This window comes from Lacerta agilis, chromosome 6, assembly GCF_009819535.1.
Source record: "Lacerta agilis isolate rLacAgi1 chromosome 6, rLacAgi1.pri, whole genome shotgun sequence".
Lineage (NCBI taxonomy): Eukaryota > Metazoa > Chordata > Lepidosauria > Squamata > Lacertidae > Lacerta > Lacerta agilis.
The window spans coordinates 29,654,626-29,668,078 of NC_046317.1; the positions used below are offsets into that span (position 1 = coordinate 29,654,626).

Sequence of the window (13,453 nt, forward strand, 5' to 3'; positions counted from 1 at the left end):
TTGAACCCTGATTTCCCAGGTCCTAGTCAAACACTCTAACCACCATACCATATTGGCACAGTTTCTGGCCCCTTGGTGGGATATGATAGGGGAACGAGGCAGCTTAGAATGCTGCATTTCCATAGTTTCCCCCAGCACCTTGTTCCTTGGCCTACCACTGGTGGAACACTGCCAGCAGAACAATGGCAGCAATGGACCTTTTGCCATCACACTGAGGTAGAGGCCTCTGGTGACAGACCTGCATCTCCCCTGGTAGGGTGGGAGATTCACAGAATCTAATGAGCCCTGAGCTGCTCTCCCAGAGAACATAGCCTTGGTTCCATTTTCAATTCCGGGCATCCCCGGGTAGGAAGAGGCATGTCCCCAGTCTGAACCACTGAAGAGCCACAGCTGGTCAGAGTAGACCGCACTGAGGTAGCAGGATCGATCGTCTGGTTTGGTATAAGGCATCTTCCTATGTAATAAATAATAACTCTCAGAATTATTCTTAACTTCTGACATATACAAAAGGCATACAAACACACACACAAACACAAACACACACCAGTACTACACTTTATTTAAGTTACTGAACTTTAAACATGGAGTGTGTAGATACAGGAATAGTATTTTTAATCATAATCATAATCATAAATTCTTATGCCCTATCCATCTTATTAGGTTGCCCCAGCTACTCTGGGCATCTTCCAAGGAACATATTTGATGATATGCACTAACATCAGTCTAGCAAAACAGATAGCTTTGAACTCATCACTCTCCTTTTTTTAAGTTTAGATGTGACTGTTTTTATTAAATATGTACCATTTTATTTCCCATAACTATAATTTATTAGAATTTTGCTTTCTTAGTTTACATAAAACATATATTCGAGCAAAGTCCTGCCATGGTTTTGCAATATCACTTTCTAACCCAAGCAATGTTTGTTTGCTTGGTCAATCAATAATGAACACAAAATATGCTGGTTCATCAAAAAAGATGTCCAAGAAAATCATGTGACCGAATACCCCTCACTATAAAAGTGGCAGCAACCCATTCAGCTGTACCTTCCTCATCCATGATGAAGGCCTTAATTCTAGCACTGGCATTGACCCTTGTGGGTAAGTATACTAGGTGTACTATCTATCAGAAATGCTGGGGGGGGAGTGTTACAGAAATTTCAAATGTAAAACAGTACTGTGCTTGTTTCATAGTTCTCTGTTATAGCAAATAATGGGATATGGTTCATTTTGCCTCATTCCAACTCAGACCCATTGAAATCAGTGGGTGGTATTCAGTTAAGTTTGTCTCAGAGCAGACCTATTAAAATCAATGGATATACTATATTTTTCCGTGTATAAGATTGCCCCGTGTATAAGATGCCCCCTATTTTGGAGGACTCCAAATTAAGAAAATGGGAGGAAATTGCCCGATGTATAAGATTGTATAAAATTGCCCCTTTTCTTAACATAATTTTTAAAGAAAAAAACCTAGTCTTATACACAGAAAAGTACGGTACCCAAGTCACATCCACTAATTTCAATGTGTCTCGTCTTCTCTGAGTATGACTGAGTGTGAACATAAAATTCTTATCAGTAAATGGAAAATACCTAAAAGGTTTGCATGAATAAAACAACATTTACAAAAAAAACACTTTTTTTATTTGGCACAATTTGTAAGATGCTTAACTGTAAATAAAACCTCTAAGCAGTTTACAAAGATTTCGTGCCTATGTATTAAAAGAAAAGAAAAGCATGAAGTACAAAAATTCATGGAACAAATGCATTTTCCCTTTTTTAACTTTATTTTTTATCTTTCAGGTTGTCAGCAACAACAACAACAACAACGACGTAAGTATCTAAAAAAGAAGTATGCAATTTTGAAAGCTGTTGGGCAGTTTTAGAAATATTTCACGTAATATTTTTTCACATGTTGCCTATAATATTTCTTTGGATTTCCCTCCCTCCAGCAAGTGAAGGTGATGTTGCCACATATGCAGTCGAAATTCAAAATGTGATCAGACTCCCAGGAAAAGGTGCAGGAAGCTCTGGACTAAAATTAAAATGTCAAATTGCCATTGGCCAAATTGCACCAGACCGTAAAGTTCTACAGGTAAGGGGACTTTTCCAGTCTTGAAATTTAACTTTCTCTGTGAGTTTTTAAAGTTGAGGGGGAAATAATTCAATTTTATTGTGCAACTTGCATAGACTTTAACTAACAGTATTATTATTTATGCGCTGGCCGAAATTCCTTTTCACACATTACCAGGCAATTCTCAGTCAGCTCAAGCCAAACTCGGGCTTGAAGGATTTATTCTGCTTAGTGGTGAAAAAGACAATAGGATGTAATTTCAGATGCACAATAATTTTATTGTGGCATCAATTCAATTGTTCTCAAACTGTGATGCCTTGAAAATTACTTAATCAAATGATGGTTGTAACTATTAAACAAAGACTAATGCATTTTCTAACAAAGTGGGATGTCATCAAATATTGACAATTCTTAATTTCATGTGGCTACTTCAGTACCTGCAGAGCGCAAATGATATTCTATGCACCACTCTGCATATTTTGAGCAATCTGGTGACATTTAAATATCTTTTAAAAATAATGAATGCAGCATGAAAACCTTTGCTACTGAAATTGCGGGGGGGGGGGGTAGTGAGAAAGGGTTTCCCCATAGGTTTGCAGCAGAACCCGTTGTTCCCTGTCATCCTGTCCTGGTGCCAGACGTAATCCTGTTATACTACCCTAGATTCACTTCAGACCATAGCCTGGCTACACATAGAGAAAACTTTGTAAACCCTACTGGTCAGAAATTATGTGGGCTTGCTGTAGGCTGAAGACAAGACATAATACAAGAGTGGGGTTCAATGTGTGCTCACATATTCAAAGCCCTCCTTCACAGTAATAATAACAACACACCAGACTTGGCCCACACGGCTCGCTCACTCGCTTGCACTGCACCCACTTCCTCCTTCCTTTCTGATGGTGGAAGTTAACATAACGTCTGTAGCAAAGGGTCTGAGTCAACGCCATTTCCATTCCAGAGACCTGAATGTCTGTACCATTGCTAAATTTCCCCAGATTGCAGAGATGCAAGAAGAGGCAATAAGAGTGGTGGCAAGTGAGAGGTCTAAGGAACAGGAGGAAGCAGCAAGACTGCTTTGGTTAGCTGATCAGCCTGTCAGTCCGTGACAAAACTGGCCTCTTGGCAAAGGGGAGGGATCCTATTATCATACTACATTTGTCTTCACTTGTAGTGTTCTTGAAAACTCTTAAAGGTCAAGTCAGTGAAACTAAAATGGCTTAGTTAGCGTCACTTCAGCATTCTTTTAGGCTTCCGACTTCAAATGGCTAGCCTTAGATACAGTAAAAAGATTCTTACACATGTAATAATGAAGTCCTGTCATTAACATTAATGTGTAGTTTACATGTGGTGAAATAGATGCTAGGCGGAAAACATTTAAGCTCTAATGTGGTTGTGTGAAGGTGTGGTTTTGAAGACTGCTGTTTAAATAACCTACATGGATTCTAAAGGGAGGAGGAAGATAACATGAACTTTACTCTTTGTGTTTGTGTGTGACAGCTTCATAGTGTTGAAGTGCTTGAGCTCAATGGCATCCAGCCACAGCAGGACTTCAAGCAGTCATCCAAGCTGACCAAGATGTTTGAGGAAGACTTACCTGGCATAGTTACATTTCGCCACAGGAAAGGGTTTGTTGATGACATCATGGCTTCAGGACACTTCTCAGAATATAAACTTGGAGTCTTCAAAGGACTTCTGAACAACCTGCAATATTCCATGAAGCTAGACCAGAAAAGCTACAACTTAAGAGAGGTGAACTTTTAATTTCAGTTGCATTTGTAGTACTGTGGCTTTTATTTTATTTTATTTTCACACTAGGCACTTACGATTATATGTTATTTTTATTCATATTCTCTCTACTCCTGAGAATTTCAAAGTTCTTCACATATATTTTATCAGCAGTCCTTTCAATAGCTGTAAGACTGGCCAGTTTATTTCAATATAATAGTTTGTGGATGGGTGGGGAGCAGCTGTAAACTGAAAGAATCTGTCTTACTTAAAGCTAGTTGCGGAGTTTGTAGCTCATATTTGAACCAGCACATCGCTGTTGGTGTTAACTACATCATATTCCTCCAATACCACAACAAAGTTAATAGACCAATATGGATAATAAATATATAGAAATAAGCAGGAGTCAAACTTCCACCCCTAAAATGAGGCTCATGCACTTGAATTCAAAGAATGATTTGGAGTCAACAGATAAACTTCTTAGCTGTGGTTTAGATCATAATGCTCAAATGACGTGGTCATTCCACACACACACACACACACACACCCCATAATTTCTATTTGCAGTTGCAGATGATCAAATTACCTTTAGAATACCTAATCTCCTACAAAATAAATCTGGCTGAGTTAAAACTGCCTTGGGGATAAGATTGCAATGTCAGGACTACACTGTGTTAAATTGTAATTTGGCTCATATTGAAATCCTGACTACAGACTACAGTTAATTTCACTTTCACAGTCCCATATTTACATTAATCAAGCCAATTTTGATTCAGATGTTGATATTTGAAAATGTTTGAAATTATTTTTTGGTATGAAATTTAGAATAGGGTTGCTTTAATTTAGAAAACAAATACTTTAATACAGTAATATTTAATTTAGGAAATTGGTTTGGAGACGTCGACCAATATTCTGTCCCTGTATCACATTGTGCCTAGTTTTATAGCCATCCTATTTTTCCTCCACACTTTCCATTGCCCTAAGTAGGCATCAGGCAATGGCATGTGAGATCTGTTACCTGACCCTATGTACTGTGGGGGGGGGGCAGGGGGAGTTATTCCTTTTGTTTCTCCTGACTCTCCTATCATTCAGCTTTGCCTCAGATTCTCAATTATGAAAGTGGGAGAACAAATTCTCTCTTTCCGTGTCAATGCATAATTGTATACATCTCTTTCATTGCCCCCCCAATTACTTGCCCTTTTCTTAACTAAAAAGCCCCAAATGTTGTAGCCTTTTTCTCAGAGTGGTTTGATCCAGGTCCTTTGTTATTTTGGTTGCCAATTTTGAATTCCTTCCAGTTAAATCCTTTCAACTTAATGCAAACAAACCAGGTGATACCAGGGTTAGCTGAACAGTTTAGAGTTTATTTTGTTGCATGATATCAGCATTAAGTAGCTTATTATCATTTACCGGTATATCACTTGATAAACAGTTCGAGGAGGAGGAGGAGGCAATGAGATTTTAATGATCAGGTCCAATGCTTTAAATGACTGTGATCACAGTTTGCCAAGGTGTTCTGTGTGGCCAATACTTATGGATACTCACCCACAAGAAGCTTGTTTGGGGAAGGGGAAAGGGTGGGAAATACTTCAAGGGCCAAATGTCACACATTTTGAACTGCATGAAGTGCCGGCATGTTCTTCCAGTGCAAGCTCTTCCCCCATTTAATGTTGGGTTCCTAGTTTGTGAGACTGATCTGATTCGCAGGGTGCAAATTTGCTCATTAGCTAATGGCCAAGCATAAGGCATATGGAAGGCACTCCAGACTTGAAACACTTTGAAAAACAGTACTATGTGCATATACTGATATTGCACTTCTGATGAATACAAAATCATGTCGTGATGTTATAGATCTGAGTGAAACCTGCTAATGTAAGAAAAGAGAGTTAAGGTTCCTCAGTTCTTCAGTGGTGCTTAATTATTGCTGCTTTTATGGCACATCTGCTTCTAAGGCTTCTAACAGAAGATTGTGTGAGTTGTAGATTAGGTGTAATGGGATTTTTAGGGGCAAAGAGCCAGCCCCGACTCTGAAATCTCTTGCTTTTGAGGTTTCATTCTGACGGATCAAATTATTTCACCACATTTTTTATTAAAATTTTCAAATTATCCTTCATATACAATAAGCCCTAATTGGAACTGAATAAAGAACTTCCCAGTGGGACAAGCCATGGCTTCACTGAAGTCCGTCGGGGTTTGCCAGTGATCTTTCAGTAGAAACCTGTGTTGGAATTTTTGACGAGAAATGTGTGTAAGGGGAAGGGGGGAAAGAGTATAAGAAAAACTGAGAGGTTCATTAAAGGAGTTAGAGTAAGGTTATTTAAGGCAATTTCACAAGAAGACCAATATTCTCCCAATGAACCTGCCAATCTGATTTATTTATTCATTTTACAGAATAGTATTTGGGGGAGGTGCAACACAACATACCTCGTTCAGAATGCTGTAAAAGCCGATGAGATCTTCATGACCAAGTCCATGGACTTAAACGACTGCGACAATGCTGCTTTCAAGATCTTTGGTGCGTCACATGTTACTTCATGTGAAGCCTGTCAACAGGTTAGTACAGTATGGTGGTTGTGTGTATATAACTATATCATCTGTGGTCCTGTTCACATTTGCAAGAAGATCCACAAGGACCCTTGTCAATGACACCCCCCCCCCTTGCTGGGTTCTAGACCCAGATGGCCATGTTACAAATAATTTACTTTGCACCATTTTTTTCCCTCTCCACCTTTTTTTCTTCTAAATGGCTGGTGGGGTGGAGAGCAGAGGGAGAAGGGGGGGCAGCTCAGAAACAATATCATTTTCTGATAGGACAATCCATTTGTTCTTTTCTTTCTCCTTCTCTCTCTCTCTCCTCCCCACCAAATCACTTGACCGAGCAATCCAATAGAGATCTATTGGGCATCAGGTGCCTGGATAGATTGTGTGGTCTGCTAGCTGCCAAACACATCTGTAGAGATTGCTAATGTAAAATAGCCACGCCCAATGATATTGATTGGGTTGTATCCGGTGCTTTTTTCTAGAAAATATGTGCCGGTACTCACCGTGAAGTTGTTACTATAAGTGTCACACTTATTAACCAAAAAAAAGAGAGGTGTTGGCAATACATATCCTTTGAGCACACTGGTTATATCCAAACAAGTTCTCTTCAGATTGGACCAATTGAAATGAATGGGCATAAATTAGCCCTGTGCCCATTACTTTCCATGTGTCTGCTCTGAATGGACCAAACATTGGGTGCAACCTTATGTGTGATGATTTCTGGACTTGCTATGATTACGTTAGAAATTCTAATATATGACTTGCCATTCCCTGTTATCATACAGAAAGTCAAACCTTTCCAAGGCTCAGCTACATTCAAGTACAGATTTAGGGATGCACAAAAGGGAGACAACGAGAGAACGATTATGCAGGTCGAAGGTGTGGAAATCCGTGAGTTTGCACCATTCAATGAGCTTAGCGGAACAACAGGCATCATGGAGGCCAGGTACCGCACCTTTATATAACTGCTCCCTTTTTACAAATGCTTTTCAATTTATCAATTCATTGGGTTTGTCAGATGTCAGGAAAATTCCTGACCTGGTTTTGGGGTTTTCACTATTTTTGGGTTAGGTTCCCTAAACAAAAAGCTCGACCATTTTGTTGGTTTCCTAATAAAAAATTTTTTAAAAGCAACCCTAAATTCATCATCCCAAATTACCTAGTCAAACTCAATAAGAGTAGTCTCAATATCTACTGTGCCGTATTTGCCAGCATTTCATTTCATAAACCCATGGATTTCCCCGGAGTGTCATGGTTAGCTATAAATCTGAAACATATGCACACATATAAGAACCATAACAAATATAATTTGATTTTAAAAAGGTATACAGTGATTTAAAGTGTGGAAGCCCAGTGAATAGGAGAATCCTGGAAAATCACAGTAGCGGGGAAAAATCTCTTCAGGCCAAAGTACATGTGATAGCAGTCCCATGTTTAAACATGTGCTTAGCTTGCCTGGCTTTATTTTGGAGAAAAAGGAGCCCTGGTGCCCCAATCCAGAACAAGATCCTAATCTGGATTGGGGCCACTGCACTGATTTTCTCCTGAATGTCTTTTTTTGGAGAGGAGGGGTAGTTCTCTTGTACTTGATATGCCTGCTTCACTTTTCTAGGACTGTGTTTCATATTAATAAATAAACAAGGGTATCTTTAAAAGAACAGTACACCCATTGAAATGAATGGGCTTAAGCAGCAAAAGTTTGTAGAAGTCAACAGATAGCCAATTTGACTAAGATTGGGTATTACCCATTATGTCTTTAGATTCAGCAAATCTTCATAACCCGAAGGTCAGATCCACCTTCAAGTAAAGAATCATTTTAAATTTACATACTGTATTTGCTAGTTTAGTCCTGTTTTTTCTGCTGCAAAACAAAATATTATTATTATTATTATTATTATTATTATTATTATTATTATTATTATTTGCAAAGCCAAGAGACAAAAACAGCTTTCTGTATCTTTCCACACTAGGCTTAAAATGGTATTCATCAATATGCATGGCCACTTGCCACATGTCCCTTCTGACTTGAAGAGATGGGGCTCACTTTCCTACAAGTTTAATTATGAACTTCCTCCTCTTCCTATTCCATTAATAAAGAGCAACAACGTAGAGAGAGAGGTAAGTTTTAAAATTAGTAATGCAAATGGAACTTTGCAATGTACCAGTGTTCTTTGCCTGAGGCATTAAACAATACCTGACAATTCTCTCTCTCTCTCTCTCTCTCTCTCTCTCTCTCTTTCTCTTAAATCTATCCAACAGATTGAGGAAAGATTGCAGTATTTGGCAGGACACCCAAATGCAAAGTTTCCAAGAGATGGTGCAATTAAATTCCTGCAGGCTATCGAACTTGTGCGTGAGATGAATGATACAAAATATTTAGATGTGCTCTTTAGAAAACATGCCAATGAGCCAGCACTCAGGTAAGATAACAGAGGAAGTTATCTTGAAAAGCATAATTGAATAAGATCTAAATTAAAGTGATCAGAGCTCAGACTTGATTGCTGCTTCTTTTCTTGTAGACACCTCATCGTGCAACTAGCTGCTGCTGCTGGTACTCCAGATGCACTTAGATTCTTGAAACATAGGTTTGATCAGAGAGAAATCAGCAGGATTGAAGCGACAATGGCATTTGTTACCTTCTTTCATACCTGCACTCCATCTCCAGAAATCCTAGAAACAGCTATGGTAAAATACATCATGCAGTATGGGTTTTATGTTTGCTGATGTTGGCTTTCCCTGAATTGATCTTTTTTTTTGGGGGGGGGGTTGCAAGAATAAGTGCATACGACTTTAAAATTTGACAGTTCCCACAACCTAGGCATCCTGAAGACTTCAAACTAGCATTGTTCCATCATTGTGTCCTCCAGATGTTGCCGGACTGCAACTCCCACCATCCCTGAACACCAGCCATGCTGGCTGGGACTTATAGGAGTTGGATTCCATCAACATATGGAGAGCACCATGTTGGCTCTTCTTGATCTAAGTTCTTGTTTTCCATGCCTTTGAGCAGCTCTGGCCAAGTCCCAAGAGCAGAGAATTCCCACGGGGGCAACAGTTTTTATTAAAATGCTGAAACATACCAGACATCCATACTCACCCCAAGTGCCACAAGCCACTTAAACCTGAGCAAATCCTGAATAATAAGTGATATCCAAAGCTACTGATACACAAAGTAGACCCACTGAAGTCAGACAGAAGTAATTTTGGTCCACACGGAGTTCAGTGGGTCTATTCTAAATATGATTTCATTGGCTATCCCTCAATATCAGGTAACAGAGCTGTGTAGCCACACATCTGCCGGACCAAAAAAACCCTATTAATATTTAACTTTAAATTCACAGCGGAGGAAATACAGGCTAGGTCGATATACAAAGGTGTGTGTCAGAGAGTGTGAGGAAAATAAAATCTAACCTATATGCATACCAGTTATGTATGGTCCTTTTAAAATGGCAATTCCTTTGGCAAGCAGGCCAGGATCCTATGGCTATGGCTATTATTGTTGCAGTGCAGATGATTGATAGCTCTGGAGGCCCATGGGTTCCTCTTAACTCAGTTCCTCTTAATGGGTTCCTCTTAACTCAGGTCTCTGAAATGCTGTGGGCATCAAGGATATTATTTGTACTTAAATAAATTTTATTGGGTGTTATCGTCATACCCAGATAGATCCACTGAAATCACTGGACAAGTTCATCGTGATGAACTGAAGTGCATTTAATGGTTCTGCTCTGAGTTTGACTTAGTTGGAGACAACCCATTTAGTCGAGGCTGAGAAATTGTTGTAAGGCTAGTGCTCTTATGGGCTAAGAAAGTGAGCTGGAGTTCCCTAGTTCAAATTTTACCTCTGCTGTGATGAGTCATTACCTCTCCCTTGGCAAGCCCATTATGTATCAGCCACACATTTATAGTATGGGAGGAATAATGCCTTCTTACTTGGAAAAACAGTTGTAAAAATTACTGAGATGATATACATTTGAAACTCTTGGAACACTATCAATCGCTTTATACACTCCTAGCAATTGTTACGCTTTGGGCTATTTTCTCTCCTTTAGTCTGAAATGCATTCAGACCTGATTTAATTGATGCATATGTTAAAATGAGATGAATAATTTGTTTTCTGTGTGCTTCAATGACCAACTTTTCTCTCAATAGGCAATTGTGACAGATGTCCTCAAAGGTCCAAGAAGTTTGTATCGCAGCTTCACCTGCCTTGCCTATGGAACTGTTGTTAAAAAATACTGTTCTTCCTCAGAAACTTGCCCTGACAAATACATCAAGGTATTGTGCCATGTTTCAATGACATTTCTTCATTTAAAGAGTAACAATATAAGGTGCTTAAGTTGGCCTATAATTATCAGCCTACAAGTTAAGATGCATGTGTTGAGCACAGCCTTTGGAAGAAATTGCAACACATTGAAAACAATGAGATTTTTTGCTGCTGGTTTCAGTGAGTTCAGGATTACTGTCTTCAATTTGAAATAATAAAAAAGGCGGGGGGATTATTCTTAGCACTATACTACGATGGTATACTTGTCTCAGTAGTTCTCTGAATCTTTACATATTATTTGTTTAATCAATCATTCAAATAATCATATGATACTGCTATAAAGTAATTATTACTGTAAATTCTTTGAAAATGTTTAAACTGAGTATCATTCACTTCTCACTGAAAGCAATAGCAACACATATCTAGTCATTTGTTCCAGGTTATCTAAGATTTGGCATGGGCAGGTCAGTCTATTTCTAGTCCATGGCAATTCTGCGTGCGTTAATTTCTATGTCCTATCCTGTTTCCACATTATTATTTGATTTAAAAATATCCACACAAATAATATTTAAATATGTAATGCATTTTTAAATATGCATTTAATCTTAATGTATGTATTCCAACCTAAAATCTGCACTTTATTTTCTAAGTTTTTTGAGCCAAAATTTGTAAAGAAATGTTTTGAGAAATGCAATATCCAAAGGATAATTATGTCCTGATCTTTGGATTAGTCAAGGAGGTGCAGCTTGTTCTGGATGGAGTTGTACTTCCTCTGAAAGAGCTTGTGGGGGGGGGTGATCCTGTATCCATCTTTTTCAATAGAGCTAGTGCAATATTTATGGCTGTTCCTGCTTTAGGATGGCTTTGATATGGTAGTCCAGGCGTTCAAAACATCCATACTGAATTACTGCAATGCACTCTGCGAGGTGCTTTCTTTAGGTTGGTCCAGAACCTACAGCTAATGCAGAATGCTTCAGAAAGACTATTGAAGAGGGTGCCCTATTGACAGTGCATAAGACCTCCTATTCTGAAAGACCTGCACTGGCTATGCATATGGTACTTGGCCAAATTTATTGAGACCTGCACCATAGGCGGTGCTGATGGACAACCCCTGTCAAACCTTCTCATTTCTAACTTGAGATCACAGGATGTTCATAAAGCTGTCCCCAATATCAATTCAAGATTCAAATCATTTTTTTAAATGAAAAAAACAACTATTTTGCAACTAATTTTGCAACCATTTTTTTTCCTAAAACAGCCTTTGAATGATTTTGCAATTAGAGCAAAACGTACATCCGATGTAGATGGACAAATCCTGGTACTGAAGGCCTTAGCAAATGTGGGACATGTCATCATTGAGAAGCCCATCATGAAGACCTTTGCAACTCTAATTTCTTCTCCTGACAGCCTGCATCCTTGCTCTGCCATGTTGGCTCTAAGAGGCCTTGTTGAGAAGTATCCTGCACGGGTAAGAAAGCATGGCATTTTTGTGGGAATCTTGTGGGGTTTCTTCAACAACATTATAGAGCTATTAGGAATGTCTTTTTTTCTAATGCTAACTGATCGTGGTGAAGACAAAATAAAATAAAAAAATTATTTCCAGTAGCATCTTAGAGACCAACTAAGTTTGTTCTTCATATGAGCTTTCGTGTGCATTCACACTTCTTCAGATACACTGAAACGGAAGTCACCAGACCCTTAAATATAGTGAGGGAGTGGGGAGGGGTATTACTCAGAAGGGTGATGGGAATGGGTGATCAGCTGATAGGTGTGGAAAACCTGTTGGCGACTCTTAACGGCTGCAATTAGTCTTGCAGGGAAAGGCAAGGGGTGAAATGGCTAAAGATAGCTTTGTCATGTATAATGAGATAAGAATCCAATGTCTTTGTTCAGACCAGGTTTCTCCATGGTTTTAAGTTTGGTGATTAGTTGCAATTCAGCCACTTCTCTTTCCCAAAGACCAGTTGCATTGGGGACAGGTAGGGAATAAATGTCCAAGAAGGGGGGGGGGTGGACTCATGCAGCCCCTGCCTGTGTAGATATGTATACCATTATGCACAGAATTGAAACTCATGTTTTTTTGTTTTTGTTTTTACGGTGAGAGAGTGGTGTGTGATATATTGCTTTAAACAGTTGAGAGGGCAGATGATGTACAAGTCACTCACATCACCAATGGGTGCTTTATCCAGTCCAAATGTGTCTTTCTTCTGTACAAGCAAAAACACACCAATAGAAAATACTACTTTGCATTTTCTCAAGTGGCAGATATTTCTAGGAGCAGGCTTTTAGAAGGTCTGTTCTCAAAACGCAGAGAAGGAGAAGGGCCTAAATCTTGGCTGGGCATGTTGTTCTGAAAAGCGGGAATCAGAAAAGTTACATTGCAGATAACTGCTTTGAAAAGTTCCATGTTGTTTTAACAGAAGTCCCTTACATAATATTGCAAGCCACTGAATTTGATTATTGTATGCTGTGGAAGCTAGAGCTGGCTGGCTGAAGAAAAATCAAAATGCCTACTTAGCATGTACAAGCTTTTTGAGCTGTGAGCCAAAGTCATTGTGAGAAGGAGAAAAATAAGAGTGCAAAATTTATATTTTCAATCTATGTTGCACAGGTGGAAGCACTTACTGTTCCAATCATCATGGATAACAAGATAGATCCCTTAACTCGAAAATGTGCTGCCATTGTTTATATGGAATCCCTACCAGCTCTCCCTTCATTGATGGCAATGGCTAATTTTGCATCAGAGACACCCATGTCAGAAGTGAAATATTTCCTGTTAACTCTTATACGTGAAGCGTCCACTTGCAGAGCTCCTGACTGCCAAGAAATGTAAGCATAATTTCTTAAAAATTGATT

The 13,453-nt window shown here is 39.0% G+C and overlaps 1 protein-coding gene across 1 annotated transcript in view; it reads left to right on the plus strand.

Annotated features, from left to right (window-relative positions):
• The first annotated feature begins 1,030 nt into the window (after positions 1-1,030).
• The window catches only part of LOC117047878 (vitellogenin-1-like), a 35,657-nt gene continuing 23,234 nt past the window's right edge, over positions 1,031-13,453 (plus strand). The window contains exons 1-12 of the mRNA XM_033151106.1: positions 1,031-1,097; positions 1,797-1,826; positions 1,946-2,088; positions 3,565-3,816; positions 6,184-6,345; positions 7,119-7,279; positions 8,304-8,451; positions 8,593-8,753; positions 8,853-9,018; positions 10,483-10,608; positions 11,856-12,065; positions 13,209-13,426. Of these exons, the coding sequence (XP_033006997.1) occupies positions 1,055-1,097; positions 1,797-1,826; positions 1,946-2,088; positions 3,565-3,816; positions 6,184-6,345; positions 7,119-7,279; positions 8,304-8,451; positions 8,593-8,753; positions 8,853-9,018; positions 10,483-10,608; positions 11,856-12,065; positions 13,209-13,426 (1,820 nt within the window). The 5' untranslated portion in view covers positions 1,031-1,054. The remainder of the gene's footprint in view (positions 1,098-1,796; positions 1,827-1,945; positions 2,089-3,564; positions 3,817-6,183; positions 6,346-7,118; positions 7,280-8,303; positions 8,452-8,592; positions 8,754-8,852; positions 9,019-10,482; positions 10,609-11,855; positions 12,066-13,208; positions 13,427-13,453) is intronic.